Source organism: Hemitrygon akajei, unplaced genomic scaffold (assembly GCF_048418815.1).
Source record: "Hemitrygon akajei unplaced genomic scaffold, sHemAka1.3 Scf000052, whole genome shotgun sequence".
Lineage (NCBI taxonomy): Eukaryota > Metazoa > Chordata > Chondrichthyes > Myliobatiformes > Dasyatidae > Hemitrygon > Hemitrygon akajei.
The window spans coordinates 3,790,404-3,817,375 of record NW_027331938.1 but is presented as its reverse complement, the minus strand read 5'-3'; the positions used below and the strand labels follow the sequence as shown (position 1 = coordinate 3,817,375).

Here is a 26,972-nt window from a genome sequence, read left to right as displayed (position 1 = left end):
TGTAAGCAAGACGACGACAATCAACAATCGCCAGTCAGAATCAAAATGGACAAAGGTATGATCACAGGGATCTTTGAATTAAACTTTTATCGCGTTTGTACACACTAGTTCAGGTGAAAAAAACTGACAGAGGTGTTAACAGTGGATAGAAAAGTTTCATCAAGCAGTGTCATTTATCCCACTGGTAAAGAGGCCTTGAGTAATTGATCAACCCAACAGTTCCAGCGCAGGGACCTGACACCAGTAATGGTCGAATCACTCCGCTCATCATACAAAGCTTCAGCTGAGTGAAAGGAGCAGGGGCTCCTGAATCAGGTGGTCGTGAGTGAAACACAGACAGGAATGTGACAGAGATCTCGTGGTTTATGTGAATGTTCAGGGTCAGGGTCCGTTTTACCTCCAGACAGGCCCTGATATGTAAGACATCTTCAACTTTCATTTATAAAATTCAGAAGCAGATGATAGGAGCATTTCCGGGATTTCCGAGATTCTATGATAACACAGCATTTCAGGTTTTGGAAGGAAAGCTACCAACTCCCCCCTGGTTTTTCTTGCCTGCTACGCAAAGGAGGAGGGGTGTCACCGAAATCTGTTTTCTGTAGCGGAGCGGAGATCATTGCCGGTGCTGGGAATGGCTGAGGATCAGGAGGCAGCTCATTGTAGATACATTTGTGATCTGCTTTGGAGTTTTAACACCCCCAGTGAATGTCTGGGCTGTGGAGAAATGGTGACCCTGAGTTTCTAAATATTTCCCTCTTGATATGATCTTCTACCTGAATTTAAATTCCCAGGATCTTGGCTGGGAAACCCGGCATAACCAATGGCCAAATGTCTCTGTCACCTGTAGACATTGTGATTGTGCTCAAATCTGAGATTCCAGCTGGAATAAAAACGATGCTCCAGCCTGGAAACGGGTCCTTCAGCCCATATAATTCATGCTGATCTAAATGTCCCATTTTCCTGCAGTTTCCCAAATTTCCCTAGTAAACTTCTTCTCCCCTTTTTCCTGCCCACATGCTCTCAATTTTGTAATTTTATTTGTGTTTGCGGCCTCCTCTGGATGCATTTAATTTATACCCATCAGCCACCACGTGAAAAAATGCCCCTTTGGTCCCTTTTAAATCTCTGCCCTCGAGTCTCAGACTTCCTTACCCGGGCAAAAGGACTGTGACCATCTACCCTATCTGCACCCCTGATTACTGTGTGTGTGTGTGTGTGTGTGTGTGTGTGTGTGTGTGTGTGTGTGTGTGTGTGTGTGTGTGTGTGTGTGTGTGTGTGTGTGTGTGTGTGTGTGTCTGTGTGTGAGAGAGATCACCCTTCAAGCTCCTGAGCTCCAGGGCAAGCTGTCCCAGCCCAACCATATAACACAAAAAACAACACCCTAGCCCAGTACCGTAGTGTTCATTCTTCACTTCATACTTTCCAGCTTCATCACCACCAGATTAGCAACTGCAACTACACACAAAGCTCTATAACCAAGACTTTGCCAATGACATTCATAGTTGTTACATGATGATCAGCAGGTGGGGGATAAGATGGGAACCAGGGGAGAGGTCAGCATAGATCGTAAGGGAATGGTCAGCCTGTGACCCCGGGGACCGGACGACGTGCGTCTCAAGGGAATGGTCAGTCTGTGACCAAGGGGACTGGAGAAAGCAACTCCAGTCCCCTTGTCCAGTCTCCAGCCCCTCGTGTGACAAAGCAACTGGAGAATGTGTGATCCAGCAGACTGGACCATGTGTAATCCCGTTGCTGGTCTTTGTGTGACACAGACTACTGGACAGTTAGTGACCGAGGGAGATTTTAGCTTGTGGAAGATAATCACAGTGATATTTCCCAGGATCACCGGACATCGGTGCATTATGATCCCGTGGTCATCCGTGTGTTCAACTGCTGTGATTAGTATTAGTGTGCCGATCGTGCTATTTTACTGGGAGTAAATGTGTCCAGTCACCGGCTTATCGGGATGGTCACCTGACAGGGTGTACAGTTCACATTAACCAGCACAGTTCCATTCCAAATCTGGTCAGCCTGAGTCTCGGCTCCATTGCAATCTGAATCAGTTTTGCTCAGATCTAAATCATACTTGTATAACCTGCAATTCATTATTTATTTCATGTGGAAAATTGAAACTAGTATGGAAAGTACTGAAGAGGATTTTACCAGGCGGATCGTCGAGGGAAGATGATCGGGACAGGAGAAGCAAGGTACCAAAGCTGGGTCAGATTGAGAGCGATGTCCCAATGGAATGCGGTCCGGCCGCAGAGAAGGAGGAGAAAATTCAGCCCAGAGACACCGATCAGGTCCCTGGAACCAGCACAAGTGAGGCGACTGCCTGTCAGCTCGGAAGCTCATTGAACACAAAACTGTCAAGTCCCCAAGAAGGAGCAGGTGAGTGAAATATGAGGGTGATGTGCTCACAGAATGCGGCAGGGTGGAGGGTAAAGGGGAGGCCTTGTTGGAGGGTTGGTCAGAGGAGAGGGAAAATGTGTGGGTGTTGTACATGTGGTGCACTGGGCAGCCATTACCCCACTACAGGAAATGTACTACTTGCTCTGAGGATTTCCAGGATGTGAATTGGAGGAAATGCAGCTGTCCAGATGAGGAGAGTGTTTCCGGGATGTGTATCAGGGGAAATGTATTCGCCAGGATGGAGAGAGTAACTTCGGGAAGCGAATATTACCGACAGTCCCAACATTTATGCCCATCCAAATTTAAATAGGTGAATGGGTCTGATGGGGGATGGACTGGTTTATATTAAATGTGGTCCTTCTATTACGTAATGCCTAGAACATTGTTGGGTAGGCTTTAAGGCAAGTGTTACATTCAAGTCAAGTCAAGTCACTTTTTTATTGCCATTTCGACCATAACTGCTGATACAGTACATAGTAAAAATGAATCGTTTTTCAGGACCATGGTGTTGCATGACACATTACAAAAACGAGACTGAACTACGTAAAAAAAAACAACACAGAGAAAAGAAAAGAAAAAAAACACACAACAACTACACTAAACTACACACCTATCTAGGACTGCATAAAGTGCACAAAACAGTGCAGACATTACAATAAATAATATACGTGACAATAGGGCAGTAAGGTGTCAGGCCAGGCTCTGGGTATTGAGGAGTCTGATAGCTTGGGGGAAGAAACTGTTACATAGTCTGGTCGTGAGATCCCGAATGCTTCGGTGCATTTTCCCAGATGGCAGGAGGGAGAAGAGATTGTATGAGGGGTGCATGGATCCTTTATAATGCTGCTGGCTTTTCGGATGCAGCGTGTGGTGTAAATGTCCGTGATGGCGGGAAGAGAGATTCCGATGGTCTTCTCAGCTGACCTCACTATACGCTGCAGGGTCTTGCGATCTGAGACGGTGCAATTTCCCAACCAGGCAGTGGTGAAGCTGCTCAGGATGCTCTCAATACAACCACCTTAGAATGTGATGAGGATGGGGGGGTGGGAGATGGACTTTTCTCAGCCTTCGCAGAAAGTGGAGACGCTGCTGGGCTTTCTTTGCTATGGAGCTGGTGTTGAGGGACCAGGTGAGATTCTCCGCTAGATGAACACCAAGAAATTTGTTTTGTTCACATTCAGAGACAGGCTGCTGGCTCTGCACCAGTCCGTTAGCTGCTGCACCTCCTCTCTGTAAGCTGACTCGTCGTTCTTGCTGTGTGTTGCAGCACAGTCGTGGGTCAGCAGAGAGAACAGCAGTGGTCTGTGCACACAGCCGTAGGGGGACTCCGTGCTCAGTGTGATGGTGTTGGAGATGGAGAATTAATCCAATTTTGTATCTGCAGGCAGGTTCAAGACACGGTTTATTTGTTGAGTTGTGTGAGAGCGGTGGAGACGAGGGATATCTGCGTCCAAGCCAACATTTTCCTTTTTATATTCACAGAGCCAGAGTTTACAATCTCCGACCTCCTGGCACAGGGGGAGGAATATCGACTGTACCAACTGACAAAGTTCTACAGAGACAGACTCAAACAAGCAATTGAAGAAAAGGTTGAGAGACTGGGTTGGATGTTGACAAAGGAGGGACATTTCAGTAGAGAAGAAAATGAGGTGAGTGCAGTTCGTGTATTGTCACGGATCTGCTGGTATCAGAGGGAATAGTGATCAACATTAATCTCCTTTACGTTTTAGGAGATCGACTTGGGAATGGAGACTTTGATCTCTGACTTGTCTCTCGCAGATCTGGTTTCAGTTTTTAAGGTGGGGAGCACTGGGAACTGCAGGTTTAGCATCACCTTTTCTTGTATCACCTGCTGTATTTATCAATGTGAAGTAAGAGCAGTGGCTGCATATCTGGACTTCCAAAAGGCATTCGGTCTGAAACTAATTTCAAATCTTGGCTGAACCGTCGGTTAGCTTCACCTCATCTCATTAATCCAGGATGAGTATTAAACTGTCAATTGGGCCAACCGGCTTCACTGCGGTACCTGAGGGAGGGAAACCAGCTAACCACAGCTTGTCTTGGTTCCGTGAGTTCCCAAACAATGTGTGGCTGACTTGTCATAGTCACAGCAAAGTACGGTGCAGAAACAGGCCTTTTGGCCCATCTATTCCATGACAGACTACAGAATCTACTTATTCCCATTGACCTGCACCGGGCCATGGCGCTCTATACGCTCATTACGCAAGCATCTATTCAGAATTCTCTTAACCACTTGCACTACTTGCACTGCTAGCTAGTTTCGCACTCTCACCACCCTCTGAGTAAACCGGTTTCACTTTTGTACCCTTTGAACTTGTCACCTTTCACCCTTTGGTGATAACCTCTTGTTGTAGTACCTCTTTACCTCAGTACAAAATGCCTGCTTGCATTTATCCTACCTATATCCCAATGTAATTGTGTACACTTCTATCAAATCTCCCCTCAATCTTTCATGTTCCAATGAAGAAAGTCCTAATCAGTTCACTCTTTTCTTATAACTTAGGTCTTCCAGTCCAGGTAACATCATTGTAATGTTTTTTCTGCACTCTTTCAAACTTATTTCCATCTGTCCTGCAGGTAGGTGTGCAGAACAGCACATAATATTCAAATTAGGTCTCTCCAACGTCTTATACAACATCATATCGTACACGATATTTTCATTTACCAAGGTTAATGCGCTAAGAAACTTTCTTTCAGAGCCTATCAACATTTGCTGCCACTTTCAATGGCTTATGTACCTGTATTCCCAGATCACTTTGTTCTACCGGTCTCTCAGTAAGATCTACCCTGATTGGTCCATCCAAAGTGCTACATCTTGTACCTGTCTGCATTAAATTGCATCGGCCCCTTTTAAACACATTCTCCGGTTGGTCCAGACCTCACCGCAAGCTCTTGTAATCTACCTCTTTCTCCACTGCTCCTTCCCAATGTTGGAGTCATCAGCAAATTTGCTGATGCTCTTAACCGTAATTTCATCCAGATCATTGATATAGATGACAGACAACAACAGGCACAGCACCAATCCCCGTGACACTGCACGAGATACAGGCGCCAATCAGAAATGCAACAGTCTATATTGACACTCCGGATTCTTCCGAAAAAGTTAGTGTCTAATCCAGTTTACTACTTTATCTTGAATGCTAAGCAACTGAATCTTCCAGACCAACCTCCTATACGGGACCTTGTTAAATACCGTGCTGAAGTCCATGTAGACAACATCCACAACCTTGCCTTCATCAACTTTCCTGGTAACTTCCTCGAAAAACTCTGAGATTGAATAGATGTGAAAGATCACGCACAAAGCTGATACCTTATGACCACAAACATCAATAGTTTGATCTAAAAGGGCAGAAGAAAGCACAAAACATAAAATAAATCTGGTGACTAGCTGATATCTCATGATCCCAAAAAATCAACAGGTTGTCCTGAAAGGGAAGAAGATCAATAGGATTTCCTGAAAGGGAAGGGGCAAACAAAAAAAACTGCTAACTTGCTGAATATCTAACTAATGAGAGACAGGGACACACCATTTCAGGTCACTCTCCTTGGAGCTCACAAACAGTGATTGTCTTGTCCTGGATCTGACCTATTCAGCCATGAGTGGTATTAGAAAATCAAGTGTGTTACACCCGTGAGTAACTCTGTTCTCGTTGGGATTCATTGGCGCTGTCTGTAATGAATCACACAGGCATTATCCAAAGGCAAGATGGGTAATCTGTAAATATGATGCTGATCTATAAATTCATCATCTGGAGACGTCTGCTTTACTGGTTAAATTTCTTTCACAACAGTTAATCGGGAAGCCCATGCCTGCATTCAGGAAGTGATCACCATTTTACGGTATGAGTGCCAGGCAGTAACCATCTCCATTATAATACAGCCGCACTGACATTTCTTAATCTTCTTTTGTCTTTACACATCATAAGAACATAAGGCATCAGAACACAATTGGCCATTAGGGCCATCGATTCTGCTCCGCCATTACATCATGGGTGATTTACTATCCCTCTCAACCCCATTCTCTTGCCTTCTCCCAGTGAACTTTGCTGACCAGACTAGTCAAGAAGGTATCACCCTCTGTTTCAAATATACCCAATGAACTGGTCTCCGCAGCTGTCAGTTCCAATGGATTCTGCAGATTCACTACTCCTCCGCTAAATAATCTCCTCATTTCTGTTCCAAATGGACGTCCCTCTAATCTGAGGCTGTTACGTCTGGTTCTAGACTCCCCCACGTAAAAACAACATCTCCACATCCTCTCAATGCCTTTTGATATTCCGCAGGTTACAATTAGATTCCCCCTTATCCTTCCACACTCCAGCCAGTACAGGTGCATCCAGGAACCATTCCCATCAAAATCTGGTTTAATATCACTGGTTCTGTTGGTTTAGATTCCTCTCTGGATTTTTCACAACGCCATCACATATTTTCTCTGATCAGGGGATCAAAATATGCGAGTGCGGTCTCGCCGGTGCTTGTTCTTATATTCTGATCCTCTCGAAATGAATGCTAGCATTGTATTTGCCTTTCCTAACACCGACTCAAACTGCAAGGAATCCTGCACTAGGTCTCCAAAGACTGTTTACAACTCCGATTTCTGAATTTTCTCCCAGATTCAAAAAAAGTCTACGTCTTCATTATTTCTGCTGAAGTATATGGCCATGTCCCTCACAATACTACATTCCAATTGCCACTGATGTGTCCATTTTATCATCGGTCCATGTGGGACACCCGGTCAAAGGTCCTTGGGAAGTCCAAGTAAACAACTTGCACTGACTCTCCGTTGTCGACCCAGCATGCTGTTCTCTCAAAAAATTCCAACAGTTCTGTCAGGCAAGATTCCCTTCCATGGATGTTGGCCTTTTTCTTATCATGTGCGTCCAAATACCCCAAAACCTTATCCTCAGTTATCGACTGCTGACATTATCCCAAACGCTGATCAGACTAACTAGCCTATAGTTTAAAATGATCAGTCCTCCGGAACCATTCCAAAATCTAGTGATTCTTGAGCGATCATTACTAATGTCTCCACAATCTCTTCAGCCTCCTCCTTCAGAAGCAATCGGGTGAGTTGATCTGGACTCATCTATCTTCAGAACTTTCAGCTTACCAAGCGCCTTCTCCGCAATAATTGCAAATACACTCACTGCTGCCACCTGACATTCTCAAATATCTGGCACGTTCTAGTGTTTTTACAGTGAGGACTGACGCAAAATGCCGACTAATACCTTCCGGCATTTCCTTGTCCCCTGACAGTACCTCTCCACTGTCATTTTCAAGCAGCCCAATATCCACTCTCCTCTCTTTCAATCTTCATATATCAGACGGACGTTTTGGTAAGCTATTTTACATTATTCTCTAAACTACCTTCCTATTTCATATTTTCTCTAATTACGGTTTTTGAATTGCCTTCTGTTGGTTTGTAGAAACATCCCAGTCCTCCAGCTTTCTACTATATTTTGTAATACTCTGTGCCCTCTCCTTTGCTTTTGTGCTGCTTTGACTACCTCGTCAGCCACGGTTGATCATCCTCCCTTTAGAATAATTCTTCATCATTGTGATTGTTTGTCCTCTGAGAAACTTCAGCCATTCCTGCTCTGCCATTGTCCCTGTTAGTGTCATTTTCAAATTTATTATTGCCCAGCTCCTCTCTCATGCCGAGGTAATTCCTTTATTCTGCTATAGCACTGATACCTCTAACTTTACCTTCTCCCTTTCAAACTGCTGGCTGAGTTCTGCTATTTTATGATCACTGCCTCTTAAGGGTTTATTTAGCGGAAGCTCCCTAATCAAATCTGGTTCAATACACAACACAGAATCCAGATCCGCCTTTCCTATAGTGGGCACAATCATAGGCTTCTCTCAAAAGCCATCTCATAGGCATTCTATAAATTCCCTCACTTCAGATTCAGCACCCACCTGATTTTCCAAAGATACCTGGATATTGAAACTCACCGGGAAAATTTTAGCATTGACCTTTTTCCATGCCTCTCCTCTCCCCCGTTGTAAATTGTAGCCCACATCCTGGCTACTGTTAACACGCCTGTATATAATTTCCATCAGGGTCATTTTACCTACGCAGTTTCTTAACATCCACATCGTCTAATCCGACATCACCTCTTTCTCGGGACTTTTCATTTTTAACGACAGCAGTTTCGACCCAACACTTTCACCTACCTGCGTATCCTTTCGATTCAATATTTATCCTTGGATTTAAGCACCCAACTATAAACTTTTGTCAGCCACGACTCAGTGATGCCCGCCATCCATTTGTTTTTGCTCTCTCTCTCTCCCCTCTCTTCCGTTCTTGTTGTCACATCTTGTTGATGTAATGCTGCACATTGACAGATCAAGGAAATTAATCACATTGCATCTACTGCAGGGTGTCAGGAAATCCTTATTCTTACACACTATTGATTTAGAATTTCCTTCAGTTACTGTTTCTCTGTTAATGACTGAACCCAGAGAGGATGAGGTAACAGCCCAGTGACTGCATCTGTTCTGAAGCTACTGGGGCCATGAACAGATACTTTCCTGCACATTCTCCATGTCTGTCTGTCTGCTCCACAATAAGTCCATTGTTTCCTTTTGTAGAAAGTCACTGAACTGACAGAGAAGGGAAACCGGCCAGAGAGTTCCAGACTCTTCCTCAGTTTGGTGAATGGCAAAGGCTCCCAGGCCCGGAGGGCGATGTGGGAATCCTTTCTGATGTGGAGGACTGAGTTACCGAAGTTGGACAGAATACTGAGGGAAATACAAAAGCTCGGTATGTTAAAACCACGCACTGAACACAAAGGAACATTGAGATAAACATTTTAGTTATTTTAATTATTTTAGCTCTGTTTCCATGGATTTTTTAAAAATATTTAAACAGGTCCTGATCCACAGGAATACATGAACATCGGCCAAGGTTTATCTGAATTACCCACTCAGCTGATAGGTGAGTGATCAAACGCACAGTTCAAACCACATCTCAAGTGTTAGTCTGTGTCTTGGCAAAGCCTGGGAATCAAAATTCGCCATTAATCATTTGCTGATCTCTGGATTCAAGTAACAATTCAACGAATCTCTCTTTGCAGCCTGAATATTCTACAATATATTTTTCTATTAATCCAGCTGTTGGTTCTGCTGAAGCTTTCATTCCAGGTCCTAACTCTCTGGGAATCCCAACACACCCCAGGCAGGCTCCTGATACACTGTATGACCCAGTCCAGATGACTTTTCTATCTTCAGACCTTTCATCTTCCAAGCCCCTTTTCCTTTGTAATAGCACTACACGCAATTCTGTTTGCTGATGTTCTTTACCTTTTGGAATTCTGCCAGTGACTTGCACAGAGTTTGACTGGCATTTCCTTTTCATCCGTTACAGCAACTACAACAGCAGTTTCTAGTGTTCCGATATCGACCCTCTCCGTTCTTTTACTCTTTATATATCCGGGAAAGAAAAAATATATACTTTGGTATCCTTTCTTATATTATTGACCATTTCCTTGCATTTCCTGCACATTCATGTATAACTAGGAGCATCTATAACATAGTTGCCTCCGACATGACCCTAGTCACTAGACTCTAGACACTAGAATACTACAGTACAGGACAGGCTCTTCCGCCCTGGATGTTGTCCTGACCCATGTATTCCTTTAAAAAGAGTACTAAACCCACACTACCCCGTGACCCTCTATTTTTCTTTCATCCATGTGCCTGTCCAAGAGGTTTTTAAATACCCTTAATGTTTTAGCCTCCACCACCATCCCTGGCAAGTTGTTCCAGGCACCCACAACCCTTTGTAAAAAAACTTACCCCTGATGTCTCCCCTAAACTTCCCTCCCTTAACTTTGTACATATGTCCTCTAGTGTTTGCTGTTGGTGCCCTGGGAAACAGGTTCTAGCAATCCACCCTATCTATGCCTCTCATAATTTTTTAGACCTCTATCCAGTGCCCTCTCATCCTTCTACGCTCCAAAGAGAAAAGTCCCAGCTCTGCTAACCTTGCTTCACATGACTTGTTCTCCAAACCAGGCAACATCCTGGTAAATCTCCTCTGCACCCTCTCCATAGCTTCCACATCCTTCCTATAATGAGGTGACCAGAATTGAACACAATACTCTAAGTGTGGTCTCACCAGAGATTTGTAGATTTGTAATTTGGCCTCTCTACTCTTGAACTCAATCCCCCTATTAATGAAGCCTAGCATCCCATAGGAGTTCTTAACTATCCTATCAACCCGTGCAGCGACCTTAAGGGATGTATGGATTTGAACCCCAAGGTCCCTCTGTTCATCCACACTCTTAAGTAACCAACGATTAAACTTGTCCTCAACATTCTGGTTTGTCCTTCCAAAATGCATCACCTAACACTTATCCGGATTGAACCCCATCTGCCAGTTTTCTGCCCAAATCTGCACCCTGTCTATATCCTCTTGTAACCTTCGACACCCTACAGCTCCATCCACAACTCCTCCAATCTTCATGTCATCCACAAATTCACTCACCCATTCTTCCACCTCTATTTTATAAAAAATCCCAAATATCAGGGGTCCCAGGACAGATCCCTGCGGCACTCCACTAGTCACCGACCTCCAGGCAGAATACTTCCCTTCCACTACTACCCTCTGCTTTCTTCCTGTAAGCCAATTATTTATCCAAACAGCCAAGGTTCCACTTATCCCGTGCCTCATGATTTTCTGGATGAGTCTCTCGTGAGGGACCTTGTCAAATGCCTTGCTAAAATCCATGTAGACCACATCTACTACCATACCTCCGTCAATTGCTTTTTGTTACTTCTTCAAAAAACTCAATTAGCCTCGTGAGGCACGACCTTCCCTTCACAAAGCCATGTTGACCCAGACAGTAAATTCCAGGAACCCACAACTCTGTTAAAAAACTATCCACAATTGCTGTAAATTTACCCCATCTCACCTTACCCAAATGCCCTCTGGTATTAGACAGCAGCCATATAGGAAACTCATACAGGACTTTGTGATATGGTGCAACTCAAACTACCTGCGTCTCAATATCACCAAGACCAAGGAGATGGTGGTGGACTTTAGGAGATCTAGGCCTCATATGGAGCCAGTGATCATTAATGGAGAATGTGTGGAGCAGGTTAAGACCTACAAGTATCTGGGAGTACAGTTAGACGAGAAGCTAGACTGGACTGCCAACACAGATGCCTTGTGCAGGAAGGCACAGAGTCGACTGTACTTCCTTAGAAGGTTGGCGTCATTCAATGTCTGCAGTGATATGCTGAAGATGTTCTATAGGTCAGTTGTGGAGAGCGCCCTCTTCTTTGTGGTGGCATGTTGGGGAGGAAGCATTAAGAAGAGGGACGCCTCACGTCTTAATACACAGTGTCCTGCATAGTTCCAAACCAGATCAACATTAACATCCTCTGTTAATGATGCAAACAATGCTTCAAATAGAGTGAAATGTTGTTGTAACGGGAGTGCAGTCAGAACTGCAATAGGATATTCAAGATTCAAAAACTTTATTGCATTCCAACCGTACATCAGCTCTGCAGGGTAGAATGAGACAGCGTTTCCCAAGAGCAGTGCAATCATAACATAACAAACGCAACACTAAATAATAAACACAACAATACGTAATAAAACGCAACAGCCACATGTCGCTTTAAATCAAGTTAGAAGTGTCCAAAGCAGAGTTAGGTATAGCAGCTATTTAGCAGTCTGACTGCCTGTGGGAGGAAGCTGTTTAGTAGCCTTGTGGTTTTAGTTTTGATGCTCCTGTAACGTTTACCTGATGGCAGAAGAACAAATAGTTCATGGAGAGGGTGTGAGGGGTTTTTAATGATGTACCGTGTCTTCTGGAGGCATCGACGTTGAAAGAGGTCTTGGAAGAAGGAAGGGATACCCCAATAACCTTCTCTGCTCCCCTAACCACCCCCGCACTGCAGCTGGAGTACCAGGTTGTGATGCAAAAGGTCAGCACACTCTCAACCACGCCTCTGTAGAATGTAGTTAAGATGTTAGTGGGGAGTGATGCTTGTTTAAGCTTCCTCACAAAGTGCAATCAGGGGAATGTTCACCTTCACAAATAACTAGAACCAGAACATGAGGATTGGACATTTTCAGGGATATCCATTGCTGTCAATTCCGTGTCTGCGAACAGAATTTTACTTTCTGTCCTAATATCCATGGAAGCATTGAATTTATTCATGTAATCTCAAACACTGAAATACCGTTATAAAGTTCTTGGTCAGATGAGCCATTTAACGTTTTGAATATGTTCTGTGTTCCCATGGAAGATGTTCAACAGAAACACAAGGAGACTCTGCGGGCACAAACTGAAACACTGAGAGTGAACACGATCCTGATGACGGAGAAGGTGAAGGTTTTCCAGCTGCTTGATCGATACGCTGAGCTCACGGTCATTTCTACTGTTCGAGATCGGACACTGGTGGAACATGAGCTGCTGGCAAGAGGCAGAGACCATGAGGATTATAGAGAGAAACAACTCCGCAGACAGCTGGAAAAAATCCGTACTGATCAGTTATTCCAGAGCAGCTTTTCCCGGAGTAAATCCAAATCTGGGAGTTCAGCAGCAGTGGCCGGAGTCCCGGGGATCGGGAAAACAACGATGGTACAAAAGATTGTTTATGACTGGGCCATGGGGAAAATATACCAACAGTTCCAATTTGTCTTCAGCTTCAAATTCCGGGATTTAAACTCCATTAATTGTACAATAAACCTGAAGGAACTGATTCTGGATCAGTATCCTTACTTTGGGAATATCCTGAGAGAAGTCTGGAAGAACGCACAGGGATTACTGTTTATATTCGATGGTTTGGATGAATTCAATGACAAAATTGATTTTGCTGACAGTCGGAGAGACACAGAACCTCAGTCCATATGCACTGATCCTGAATTCAAGTGCAAGATGTCTGACATTGTGTACAGTTTAATCCAGCAGAATCTTCTCCCAGGGTGTTCAGTGCTGGTGACCACCCGCCCCACTGTGTTACATTTATTGGAAACAGCAGAAATCAGTGTCCGGGCTGAAATCCTGGGATTTTCCGGTGAGGAACGGAAGGAATATTTCATCAGACATTTTGAAGATCAGACGGTGGCAGGAGCTGTTTTCAATTATGTGAAGGAGAACGAGATCCTGTACACCATGAGCTACAACCCCTCCTACTGCTGGATCCTCGCTCTGGCACTGGGCCCCTTCTTCACAAAAGGAGTCAGTGACCCGCGGCGAGTTCCCAAGACCATCACCCAACTATATTCCTACTATATTTACAACATCCTGAAAAACCACGGCCGTGAGATTGAGAACCCCCGTGATGTATTACTCAGGGTTGGTCAGATGGCCTTCAGAGGAGTGTCCCAGATGAAGATTGTGTTTACAGATGGAGATTTGGTCAAATACAGTCTGCAGCCTTCCCAGTTCCTGTCCGGGTTCCTGATGGAGCTTTTGGAGAGAGAGGATTCTGCCCAGAGCGTGGTGTACACATTCCCACACTTCACCATCCAAGAGTTTGTAGCTGCCGTCGCACAATTCCTGAATCCACAACCCGGGGATATCCTGAAATACCTCACTGAAGCACACAACACGACAGATGGGCGATTTGAGGTATTTCTCCGTTTTGTTGCTGGTCTCTCCTCCCCAATGACAGCTCGGGGCCTGGTGGAGTTTCTGGGTCCATTTCCTCATGAAACAACCTGCCGGGTGATTGACTGGGTGAAGGAGGAGGTTAAACGCCAGAGTGGAAACTCGGCGAGTGAAGCTGGTAAAAGGAGCCTCCTGAACACATTGCACTACCTGTTTGAGTCTCAGAATCGTGAAGTGGCTCAGGACGCACTGGGATCTGTGAAAACACTTTCATTCAGTAGAATTACACTGACCCCGATTGACTGCGCGGTCCTGTCTCATGTCATCGGACTCTGTGATACAATAAAACACCTCGACCTGGGGAACTGCCACATTCAGTGTGAAGGAATCCAGCGGCTGGGACCCGGGCTGCACAAGTGCCAGGAGTTGAGGTAACTTGAATTATCTCTCACTCGGAACTGGTAAACTGTTCTATTGTGTCATTTCAATGTAAAGAGATTTGGGTTAAACTGTGATAAATCAGATTGTGAAGAATTGTGACAAATGCCCAGGGGATCGGTCAGTAATTCCCCAAGGACGGAAGGGTTCTGTGGTTCCTTGTGAAGGGATGTTGGAGACTTCATCAGATCAGTGAACAACGACCATTGGTTTAACGGTAGTAAATCACAGGAATGGCCGTGTTTCCTGCTGCCTGTGACACGTCCATTGACAATGTCCCTTCTCACTGTTCCTGACACCCAGACCGACACTGACTGCAGCAGGTGGGTCAGAGATTCACACCCCCTTCCCGGTGAAGGACAAGAGACCGTCAGCAGACTGTCCCAGTGAGAAGGAAAGAAATAGCATTGTGAGATTGTGTTCCCCTGCCCTTGATAGTGTGTGACTTTGCTCACTACCAGATACACAGAGAGCGAGGCCGCATCTCCTCTGGGGCTCTGTTCAGACCCAACACACACGTACAAAAATTTTCTGCATCCTCTCGTCTTGTAGGATTATCGTTTACCCTTGGAATCCTCCTGTGGGACTTTTTATCCCAATCCCCCTTCGATTCTTAGGGATCTCGTCCCCATCCCCATTCCTCCTGTGGGCTCTCTATTACCCTTTCATCATCCTCCAGTGGAATGTCTTTTCCCCACGCCCTTCCTGCTGGATCTTTCTTTGCCATGCCCCTTCTTCCCATGGGATCTCTCTTACCCATTCTCTCCCTCCTGTGTGTTCTCTCTACCCCATTCCATTCCCTCCAGTGGTATCCCTTCCCATCCCCCCTTCCTCCTCTTGGATCTCTCCTCCCCTTCCTCTGGGATCTCTTTTCCCCATCCCCGTTCATCCTGTCAGATCTCTTTTCACCATCCCCCATCCGCCTATGGGATCTCTCTTCGCAAACCCCCTTCATCCTGTGGGATCTCACTTCCCCATCCCCCTCCCTCCTGTTGGATCTCTCCTCCACATTCCCCTTCCTCCTGTCCGATCTCTCTTCCCCATCTCCCTTCCTCCTGTAGGTTCTCTCTGCCCCATTCCCTTCCCTCCAGTGGTATCCCTTCCCATTCCCCTTCCTCCTGTCGTATCTCTCTACCCCATCCCCCTTCCTCCTGTGGGATCTCTCTTCCCCATCCCCCTTCCTCCTGTGGGATCTCTCTTCCCCATTCCCCTTCCTCCTGTGGGAACTGACTTCCCCATATTCCTTCATAGAATCGTAAAATCATAGAACACTACAGCATAGAAAACAATCCATTCGGCCCTTCTGCTCTGTGCCAAAACTTTATTCCGCTAGTCCCATTGACCTGCACCCAGTCCATAACCCTCCAGACCTCTCCCATCCATGCATCTATCAGATTTATTCTTAAAACTTAAGAGTGTGTCTGCATTTTCCACATCAGATGGCAGCTTGATCCACACTCTCACAACTCTCTGAGTGAGGACGTTCCTCCTAAACCTTTCCCCTTTCACCCTGAAGCCAAGTCGTTTTGTAATTTATATCTCCTAATCCGTGTGGAAAGAGCCCATTCTCATCTATCCTGTCTATACCCTCGTAATTGTGTAAACTTCTATCAAATCTCCCCTCATTCTTCTGCGCTCCAAGGAATAAAGTCCTAACCTGTTCAATCTTTCCTTGTAACTCAACTCCTGAAGAGCCGGCAACATCCTCGCAGATCTTTTCTGCACACTTTCAGTCTTACTGATATCCGTCCTATAGTTCAGTGACCAGAACTGCACACAATACTCCAAATTTGGCCTCACCAATGTCTTATGCAACCTCACCATAACATTCCAACTCCTATACTCAACTTTGATTTATGAATGCCAGGATGCCAAAAGCCTTCTTTACAACCCTGTCTCCCTATGACGCCACTTTCAGGGAATTATGTATCTGAACTCCCAGATCCCTTTCTTCCTGCGCACTCCTCAGTGCCCTACCATTTACTGTGTATGCCCTACCTTGATTTGTCCTTACAAAATGGAACACCTCACACTTGTCTGCATTAAATTCCATCTGCCATTTTCTGGCCCATGTTGCCAGTTGGTCCAGATCCCTCTACAAGCTTTGAAAGCCTTCCTCGCTGTCCACAACGCCTCCAATCTTAGTGTCATCAGCAAACTTGCTGATCCAATTCATCACACTATCATCTAGATCATTGATATAGACAACAAACAACAATGGTCCCAGCACAGATCCCTGAGACACACCACTAGCCACAGGCCTCCAGTCTGAGAAGCAATGATCCACTACCACTCTCTGTCTTCTCACACACAGCCAATTTCGAATCCAATCTACAACCTCTCCGTGGATACCTACTGTCTGAACCTTCTGAACTAACCTCCCATGTGGGACCTTGTCAAAAGCCTTACTAAAGTTCATGCAGACAACATCCACAGCCTTTCCTTCATGTGCATTCTTGGTATTCTCCTCGAAAAACTCTACAGGATTCATTCAACACGATCTGCCATGAACAAAGCCATGCTGACTATCTTTAATCAGCCCTTGGTTGTCCAAATCCTTGTATATCCGATCTCTCAGAACACCTTCCTATAATTTACCTAATACCGATGTCAGGCTCACTGGCCTGTAATTACCTGGTGTACTTTTGGAGCCTTTTTCAAAAAGCGGAACAACATGAGCTACCCTCCAATCCTCCGGCACCGCACATGTGGCGAAGGACATTTTAAATATTTCTGCCAGGACCCCTGCAATTTCTACACTAGTCTCTCTCAAAGTCCGAGAAAATATCATGTCAGGCCTGGGGGATTTATTTACCTTTATTGCTGTAAGGCAGTAAGCACCTCCTCCTCTTTAATCTCTATATGTTCCATAAAACATAGAATATTACAGCACATTACAGGCCCTTCGGCCCACAATGTTGAGCCGACCCTCAAACCCTGCCTGCCATATAACCCCCCACCTTAAATTCCTCCATATGCCTGTATAGTCGTCTCTTAAACTTCACTAGTGTATCTGCCTCCACCACTGACTCAGGCAATGCATTCCACGCATCAACCACTCTCTGAGTGAAAAACCTTCCTCTAATATCCCCCTTGAACTTCCCTCCCCTTACCTTAAAGCCATGTCTTCTTGTACTGAGCAGTGTTGTCCTGGGGAAGAGGCGCTGGCTGTCCACTCTGTCTAATCCTCTTAATATCTTGTACACCTCTATCATGTCTCCTCTCATCCTCCTTCTTTCCAAAGAGTAAAGCCCTAGCTCCCTTCATCTCTGATCATAATGCATACTCTCTAAATCAGGCAGAATCCTGGTAAATCTCCTCTGTACCCTTTCCAATGCTTCCACATCCTTCCTATACTGAGGCGACCAGAACTGGACACAGTACTCCGAGTGTGGCCTAACTAGAGTTTTATACAGCTGCATCATTACATCACGTCTCTTAAACTCTATCCCTCGACTTATGAAAGTTTAACACCCCATAAGCTTTCTTAACTACCCTATCTACCTGTGAGGCAACTTTCAGCGATCTGTGGACATGTATCCCCTGATCCCTCTGCTCCTCCACACTACCAACTATCCTGCCATTTACTTTGTACTTTGCCTTGGAGTTTGTCCTTCCGAAGTGTACCACCTCACACTTCTCCGGGATGAACTCCATCTGCCACTTCTCCGCCCACTTCTGCATCCTCGCAATGTCTCTCTGCAATCTTTGACAATCCTCTGCACTATCTACAACACCACCAACCTTTGTGTCGTCTGCAAACTTGCCAACCCACCCTTCTACCCCGACAACCAGGTCGTTAACAAAAATTACAAAAAATAGAGGTCCCAGAACAGATCCTTACGGGACACCACTAGTCACAACCCTCCAATCTGATTGTTCTACCTCCACCATGACCATCTGCCTTCTGCAGGCAAGCCAATTCTTAATCCAACTGTCCAAACTTCCCTGGATCCAATACTTTCTGAGTTTTTAAATAAGCCTACCCTGCGGAACCTTGTCAAATGCCTTACTAAAATCCTTGTAGATCACATCCACTATACGACCCACATCTATATGCCTAGTAACCTCCTCAAATAACCCTATCAGGCTTGTTAGGCACGATCTGCCCTTCACAAAGCCATGCTGACTGTCCCTGATCAGACCATGATACTTTAAATGCCCATAGATCCTATCACTAAGAATCTTTTCCAACAGCTTTCCCACCCCAGATGTAAGGCTCACTGATCTATAATTACCTGGACTATCCCTACTACCTTTTTTGAACAACTGGACAGCATTCGCCTCCCTCCAATCCTCCCGTACCATTCCCGTGGACAACAAAGACATAAAGATCCTAGCCAGAGGTACAGCAATCTCTTCCCTTGCCTCGTGGAGCAGCCTGGGGAATATTTCGGCAGGCCCCGGGGACTTACCCATCCTAATAACTCCAACACCTCCTCTCCCTTAATATCAACATGCTCCAGAACATCAACCTCACTCATATTGTCCTCGCGGTCATCAAGTTCCCTCTCATTGGTGAATACCGAACAGAAGTATTCATTGAGGACCTCGCTCACTTCCACAGCCTCCAGGCACATCTTCCCACTTTTATCTCTATTCGGTCCTACCATCATTCCTGTCATCCTATTGTTCCTCACATAATTGAAGAATGCCTTGGGGTTTTCCTTTACCCTACTCGCCAAGGCCTCATGCCCCCTTCTTGCTCTTCTCAGCCCCTTCTTAAGCTCCTTTCTTGCTACCCTATATTCCTCAATAGACCCATCTGATCCTTGCTTCCTAAACCTCGTGTATGCTGCCTTGTTCCACCTGACTAGATTTTCCACTTCACTTGTCACCCATGGTTCCTTCATCCTACCATTCTTTATCTTCTTCAGCGGGACAAATTAATCCCTAACATCCTGCAGAGATCCTTAAACATCGACCAAATGTCCATAGTACATGTCCCTGCAAAAACATCATCCCAATTCACACCCGCATGTTCTAGTCTTATAGCCTCATAATTTGCCCTTCCCCAATTAAAAATTTTCCTGTCCACTCTGATTCTATCCTTTTCCATGATAATGCTAAAGGCCAGGGAGCGGTGATCACTGTCCCCCAGATGCTCACCCACTGACAGATCTGTGACCTGACCGGTTTCGTTACGTAATACTAGATCCAGTATGGCATTCCCCCTAGTCGGCCTGTCAACATACTGAGAGAGGAATCCATCCTGGACACACTTAACAAACTCCGCCCCATCTAAACCCTTGGAACTAATCAAGTGCCAATCAATATTAGGGAAGTTAAAGTCACCCATGATAACAACCCTATTATTTTTGCACCTTTCCAAAATCTGCCTCCCAATCTGCTCCTCGGTATCTCTGCGGCAACCAGGGGGCCTTTAGAATACCCCCGGTAGAGTAACCGCTCCCTTCCTGTTCCTGACGTCCACCCACACTGACTCAAAAGAGGATCCTGCTACATTACCCACCCTTTCTGCAGCTGTAATTGTATCCCTGACCAGTAATGCCACCCGTCCTCCTCTATCCCCACCCCCCCTCTATCCCTTTGAAAGCACGGAAATCCAGGAATATTGAGAATCCATTCCTGCCCTGGTGCCAGCCAAGTCTCCGGAATGGCCACTACATCATAATTCCATGTATATATCCAAGCTCTCAGTTCATCACCTTTGTTCCTGATGCTTCTTGCATTGAAGTACACACACATTAGCCCTTCTACATTACTACCTTTATACCCTTTATTCTGCTGCTCTTTCCTCAAAGCCTCTCTATGTGTTAGATCTGGCTTTACTCCATGCACTTCTTTCACTGCTCTATCGCTCTGGGTCCCATCCCCCTTGCAAATTAGTTTAAACCCTCCCGAACCATGCTAGCAAACCTACCTGCAAGGATATTGCTTCCCCTCGAGTTCAGATGCAACCCATCCAATCTGTACAGGTCCCGATTTCCCCAGAAGAGATCCCAGTGATCCAAAAATCTAAAACACTGCCCCCTGCACCAACTCCTCAGCCACGCATTCAACTCATCCAATTCTTACCATCACTATCACGTAGCACTGGCAACAATCCTTAGAACACCACCCTTGAGGTCCTGTTCTTCAGCCTTCTGCCTAGTTCCCGAAACTCACCCTTCAGGACCTCATCCCTCTTCCTGCCTATGTCGTTGGTACCAATATGTATCACGACTTCTGGTTGCTTTCTCTCTCGTACCAGAACGTCATGTACCCGGTCAGACACATCCCGGACCCTGGCACCCGGGAGACAACAAACCATGCGTGTTTCCTTCTCACGTCCACAAAATCTCCTGTCTGCTCCCCTGACTATATAGTCTCCAATGATGACAGCTCTCCTCCTCTCCGTCCCACCCTTCTGCACCACAGGGACAGACTCAGTGACAGAGGCCCTGCCACCGTGGCTCACACCTGGTCGGTCGTCCTCACCAACAGCATCCAGGACGGTAAACTTATTATTCAGGGGAATGGCTACAGGGGTGCTCTGCACCTCCTATCTACTCTCCTTCGTTTCCCCCCCTCGGACTGTCACCCAAGGACCTACTTCCGGCAGCCTAGGTGTGACTACCTCCCTGTAGCTCTCATCTATGTCTGTCTCATTCTCCCTTATGAGTCGAAGGTCATCCAGCTGCTGCTCCAGATTCCTCACACGGTCTTCCAGATCGCCCAGCCGCAAGCACTTCTGGCAGATGTGACTCTGCGGGAGAGGGGAGTTCCCCCAAGACTGCCACATCTCACAGGAGAGGCACATCACTGACTCAGGAGGCATTGTAAAGACCTGTCAAAGCCTCAAATCTCCACCCAGTCACTGGCCGCTTTCCACAGGCCGCTCAGCTTGAGCTACCCCTCTATTTATTTGTTTGAGCTTTTCAAACTGCTTGGTCAATCAGCTGCTTTCTGCTGAGACTGAGCTATTCAAATCTTGGTTGTCTTGATTTGCATAGTCCAACTGCCAAAACTGCCAGAATCTCTCGAGCCAAAGCCTCAAATTTCCACTCCTTCACAGGTCCACTCACTCACTGGCCGCGTTCCATGACACTACTGTCTGTTTCCTTTAATTCCATATCCGCTATGCCAGTTTCCTGAGTAGACACTGACGCAAAAAAACTGTTTAAGATCTTCCCCATCTCGTGATGCTCCACGCATAGACCACATAGACAACCACTCTGATCTTCTAGGGGACCAACTTTGTACTTTACTATCCTTTTACTCTTAATATAATTGTGGAAACCTTCGGGTTTACCTTCACATTATCTGCCAACACAACCTCATGTCTTCTTTTTGCCTTCCTGATTTCCTTCTTTAGTATTCCTTTACATTCTCTATGCTCTTCAAGTATCTCATTTGTTCCTTGTTGCCTGTATCTGCTAAACACCTACTTAATCAGATCGTCAATATCCCTTGAAAAACAAGGTTCCCTATCCCTGTTAAATTTCCCTTTAATCCTGGCAGGAACATGCAAACTCCGGATGTAAGTGCAGTTCAGTAACTCCACTTAACGAATACATCATTGCCAGAAAACAACTTATCCCAGTCCACTCTTCCCAGATCCTCTCTCATTTCCACAAAATTGGCCCTTCTCCAATTCAGAACCTGAACTGGTGGACAAGTCCTATCCTTATCCAGAATTATCTTGAAACTAATGACATTATGGTCACTGGACCCAAAATGTTCGCTTACACATACTTCTGTCACCTGACCTGTCTGATTCCCTAATAGGACATCAGGTACTGCACCCTCTCTCGTTGCTACCTCAATATATTGATTTAGAAAACTTTCCTGAACACAATTGACAAACTCCTCGCCATCATACCCTTTCACAGAGTGGGAGTCCAGGTCAATATGTGGGAAGTTAAAATCCCCTACGATTACAACTTTCTGTTTCTTACATTGGTGTGCTAACTCTCTACAGAGTTGCTCCTCCAATTCTCTCTGACTATTGGACCGTATATAATAATACCCTATTAGTGTGGTCACTCCTTTCCCGTTCCTCAGCTCCACCCATACGGCCTCAGTAGACGAGCCCTCCGGGCTGTCCCGTCTACGCACAACTGTGAGATTCTCCCTGACTAGTAATGCCACTCCTCCCCCTTTCATCCCTCCCCCTCTATCACGTCTGAAACAACGTAACCTCGGAACATGAAGCTGCCAGTCCTGCCCCTCCTGCAAACCAAGTCTTACTAATAGCAATAATGTCGAAATCATCATGTGCCAATCCACGCCCTAAACTCATCTGCCTTACCTACAATACTCCTTGCATTGAAATAGATGCACCTGAGAACATTTCTATCACGTACAAACCATTGATATCTGTCTATACAGGCAGTCCTCGCATGACCATTATCCTCCTCCACATCACTATCTGCTCTAACACTCTGCCCCCTCCCTCTGCAACCTTGTTTAAAACCCCCGGAGCAGAACGTGCTAACCTACCGGCAAGAATGTTAGTCCCCCTCCAGTTCAGGTGCAAACTGCCCAATTCGAACGGGTCCCACCTCCCCTGGAAGAAAGCCCAATTGTCCAGAAACATGAACCCCTCCCTCATGCACCATCCCCTCATCCACGTATTTAGCTGCATTATTTCTAGCCTCACTAGCACGTGGCACGGGCAGCAATCCACCTGTGGGATCTCACTTTCCCATCCCCCATTCATCCTCTGGGCTCTCGGTTCCAACTCCCCCTTCCTGCTGTTGGACCTCTCCTCAGCATCCCCCTTCCTCCCGTGGGATCTCTCATCCCCATCCCCCTTCCTCCAGTTGGATCTCTCAACCCCGTCCCCCTTCCTCCTGTTGGATCTCTCTTCACCATCCCCCTTCCTCCTCTGTGATCTCTCTTCCCCATCCACCTTCCATCTGTGGAATCTCTCTTCCCCATCCCCCTTCCTCCTGTGGGATCTCTCTAACCATCCACCTTGTAGGGCCTCTATTCCCATCCCCCCCACTCCCGGGGGGGGGGGGTTCTCTACCCCATCCCCTTACCTTCTGTGGGATCCATTTTCCCCATCTCAAATCCTCCTGCGGGTTCTTTGTTCCCCTTTCTGCGTCCACCTGTGGGATTTCATCCCCATCCTCCTTCCTACTTCGGGATCGCTCGTGCATCCGATTTCCTCCTGTGGGCTCTCACATCCCCACCCCCATTCCACCTGTGACATCCCCCTTCCCCATCCCCCTTCCTCCTGTGGGGCCTCTGTTCCCATCAACCCACTTCCTGTGGGATCTGTCTTTTCCATACACATTCATCCTGTGGGATCTCTCCCCCATCCCCCTTCCTCTTGTGGGACCTTTCTTCCCCATCCCCCTTCCTCCTGTGGGATCTCTCATCCCCATCCCCCTTCCTGATGTGGGAACTCTCTTCCCCACCCCCCTTCCTCTTGTGGGACCTCTCTCCCCCATCCCCCTTCCATCTGTGGAATCTCTCTTCCCCATCCCCCTTCCTCCTGTGGTATCTCTCTCCCCTATCCCCCTTCCTCCTGTGGGATCTCTCTTCCCCATCCCCCTTCCTCCTGTGGGATCTCTCTCTCCCATCACGTTCCTCCTGTGGTATCTCTCTCCCTCATCCCCCTTCCTCATTTGGGATCTCTCTCCCCCATCCCCCTTCCTCTTGTGGGATCTCTCTTCAACATCTCCCTTCCTCCTGTGTGATCTCTCATCCACATCCCCCTTCCTCCTGTGTGAACTCTCTCCCCCATCCCCCTTCCTCTTGTGGGATCTCTTTCCCCTATCCCCCTTCCTCCTAAGGGATCTCTCTCCCCTATCCCCCTTCCTCCTGTGGGATCTCTCTCCCCCATCACGTTCCTCCTGTGGTATCTCTCTCCCTCATCCCCCTTCCTCATTTGGGATCTCTCTCCCCCATCCCCCTTCCTCTTGTGGGATCTCTCTTCAACATCTCCCTTCCTCCTGTGTGATCTCTCATCCACATCCCCCTTCCTCCTGTGTGAACTCTCTCCCCCATCCCCCTTCCTCTTGTGGGATCTCTTTCCCCTATCCCCCTTCCTCCTAAGGGATCTCTCTCCCCTATCCCCCTTCCTCTTGTGGGATCTCTCTCCCCCACCCCCCTTCCTCCTGTGGGATCTCTCTAACCATCCACCTTGTAGGGCCTCTATTCCCATCCCCCCCACTCCCGGGGGGGGGGGTTCTCTACCCCATCCCCTTACCTTCTGTGGGATCCATTTTCCCCATCTCAAATCCTCCTGCGGGTTCTTTGTTCCCCTTTCTGCGTCCACCTGTGGGATTTCATCCCCATCCTCCTTCCTACTTCGGGATCGCTCGTGCATCCGATTTCCTCCTGTGGGCTCTCACATCCCCACCCCCATTCCACCTGTGACATCCCCCTTCCCCATCCCCCTTCCTCCTGTGGGGCCTCTGTTCCCATCAACCCACTTCCTGTGGGATCTGTCTTTTCCATACACATTCATCCTGTGGGATCTCTCCCCCATCCCCCTTCCTCTTGTGGGACCTTTCTTCCCCATCCCCCTTCCTCCTGTGGGATCTCTCATCCCCATCCCCCTTCCTGATGTGGGAACTCTCTTCCCCACCCCCCTTCCTCTTGTGGGACCTCTCTCCCCCATCCCCCTTCCATCTGTGGAATCTCTCTTCCCCATCCCCCTTCCTCCTGTGGTATCTCTCTCCCCTATCCCCCTTCCTCCTGTGGGATCTCTCTTCCCCATCCCCCTTCCTCCTGTGGGATCTCTCTCCCCCATCACGTTCCTCCTGTGGTATCTCTCTCCCTCATCCCCCTTCCTCATTTGGGATCTCTCTCCCCCATCCCCCTTCCTCTTGTGGGATCTCTCTTCAACATCTCCCTTCCTCCTGTGTGATCTCTCATCCACATCCCCCTTCCTCCTGTGTGAACTCTCTCCCCCATCCCCCTTCCTCTTGTGGGATCTCTTTCCCCTATCCCCCTTCCTCCTAAGGGATCTCTCTCCCCTATCCCCCTTCCTCCTGTGGGATCTCTCTCCCCCATCACGTTCCTCCTGTGGTATCTCTCTCCCTCATCCCCCTTCCTCATTTGGGATCTCTCTCCCCCATCCCCCTTCCTCTTGTGGGATCTCTCTTCAACATCTCCCTTCCTCCTGTGTGATCTCTCATCCACATCCCCCTTCCTCCTGTGTGAACTCTCTCTCCCATCCCCCTTCCTCTTGTGGGATCTCTTTCCCCTATCCCCCTTCCTCCTAAGGGATCTCTCTTCCACATCCCCATTCCTCTTGTGGGATCTCTCTCCCCCACCCCCCTTCCTCCTGTGGGATCTCTCTTCAACATCCGCTTCCTTCTTGTCTTTCCATCCTTTACCTTAGGTGATGTCTCTTCCTCCATCTCCCATCGACATTTCCCGATTCTCAAATCTTCCTCACTGTTTGACTTTCTCCCCTTCACCCCTGCCCTTTCCGACTGTCTCACGTCAGGAACACTTTTTTAACAATCAGGGAATGAGAGAGAATATGTGGAGTTTACAGGGTCACACCGACAGACTAAATTACTGACATTCGGTGAATTCATTGGAGCTGGGCAGTGAGGGACATTGACAGTTTTGGGAACTACGATCAGTGAATTAATAAAGTGTTTAATGTTTCCTGAAATATCCGAGTGAGAGAAATGCCCTCAGACCCACGGTATTAATCACTATGTTCATCAATTTGTTTGTTTGTGTTTAGACTGAACAATAATAAACTGGGAAATTCAGGAGTGAAACTGGTGTCTGCGGCTCTGAGGAACCCGGAGTGTAAAATACAGAAACTGTGGTAAGTACCAGACTGTGGGAGATTGTGTTTACAGTCACTGGGTGTCTGACACTGAACATTAATGTGATCAGTAATTGTGTTACTGATCAACACTGGGGATTTGTACCGTCTCCTGTCTCTCTGTGTCCTTCACCCTCACTCTCTCTCATCTCCAGGCTGGGGGATGTCGGTCTCACAGATTCTGGTGCCGAGGATCTCGCCTCCGCTCTCAGTACAAACACATCACTGAGGGAGCTAAACCTGAGTGAGAATAAACTGGGAGATTCAGGAGTGAAACCGGTGTCTGTGGCTCTGAGGAACCCGGAGTGTAAAATACAGAAACTGGGGTAAGTACCAGACTGTGGGAGATTGTGTTTATAGTCACTGGGTGTCTGACACTGAACATTAATGTGATCAGTAATTGTGTTACTGATAAACACTGGGGATTTGTACCGTCTCCTGTCTCTCTGTGTCCTTCACCCTCACTCTCTCTCATCTCCAGGCTGAACCAGGTCGATCTCACAGATTCTGGTGCCGAGGATCTCGTCTCCGCTCTCAGTACAAACCCATCACTGACGGGGCTGAACCTGAGATGGAACAGGCTGACAGACCGATCTGTCCCCGCTCTCCGCCGCCTCATACTGACCCTCCCGAGTCCTGGGTGGATCTGGTGAGTGTTTGTGTTAATGTTCAATGGGATAAAATATCAGCGGATCCGCGGGTTTTCTGGTGATATTTGTCTGTGAGTGTTGTTGAAACATTAACCCCGGTCCCCTGTTACTGACACTGTTGTGTAATCTGTT

The 26,972-nt window shown here is 46.9% G+C and overlaps 1 protein-coding gene and 1 long non-coding RNA gene across 2 annotated transcripts in view; both read left to right on the top strand.

The window, feature by feature from the left end:
- LOC140721230 (uncharacterized) overlaps window positions 1–26,972 on the top strand; it is a 694,144-nt gene that overhangs the window by 188,823 nt on the left and 478,349 nt on the right. The gene's annotated exons all lie outside the window — the stretch shown is intronic.
- On the top strand, window positions 9,313–14,236 carry LOC140721189 (NACHT, LRR and PYD domains-containing protein 12-like). The gene is made up of 3 exons (XM_073036047.1): window positions 9,313–9,373; window positions 12,697–13,233; window positions 14,229–14,236. Exons 1-3 carry the CDS (start codon window positions 9,328–9,330, stop codon window positions 14,234–14,236), a joined length of 591 nt encoding a protein of 196 aa, XP_072892148.1. The 5' UTR covers window positions 9,313–9,327.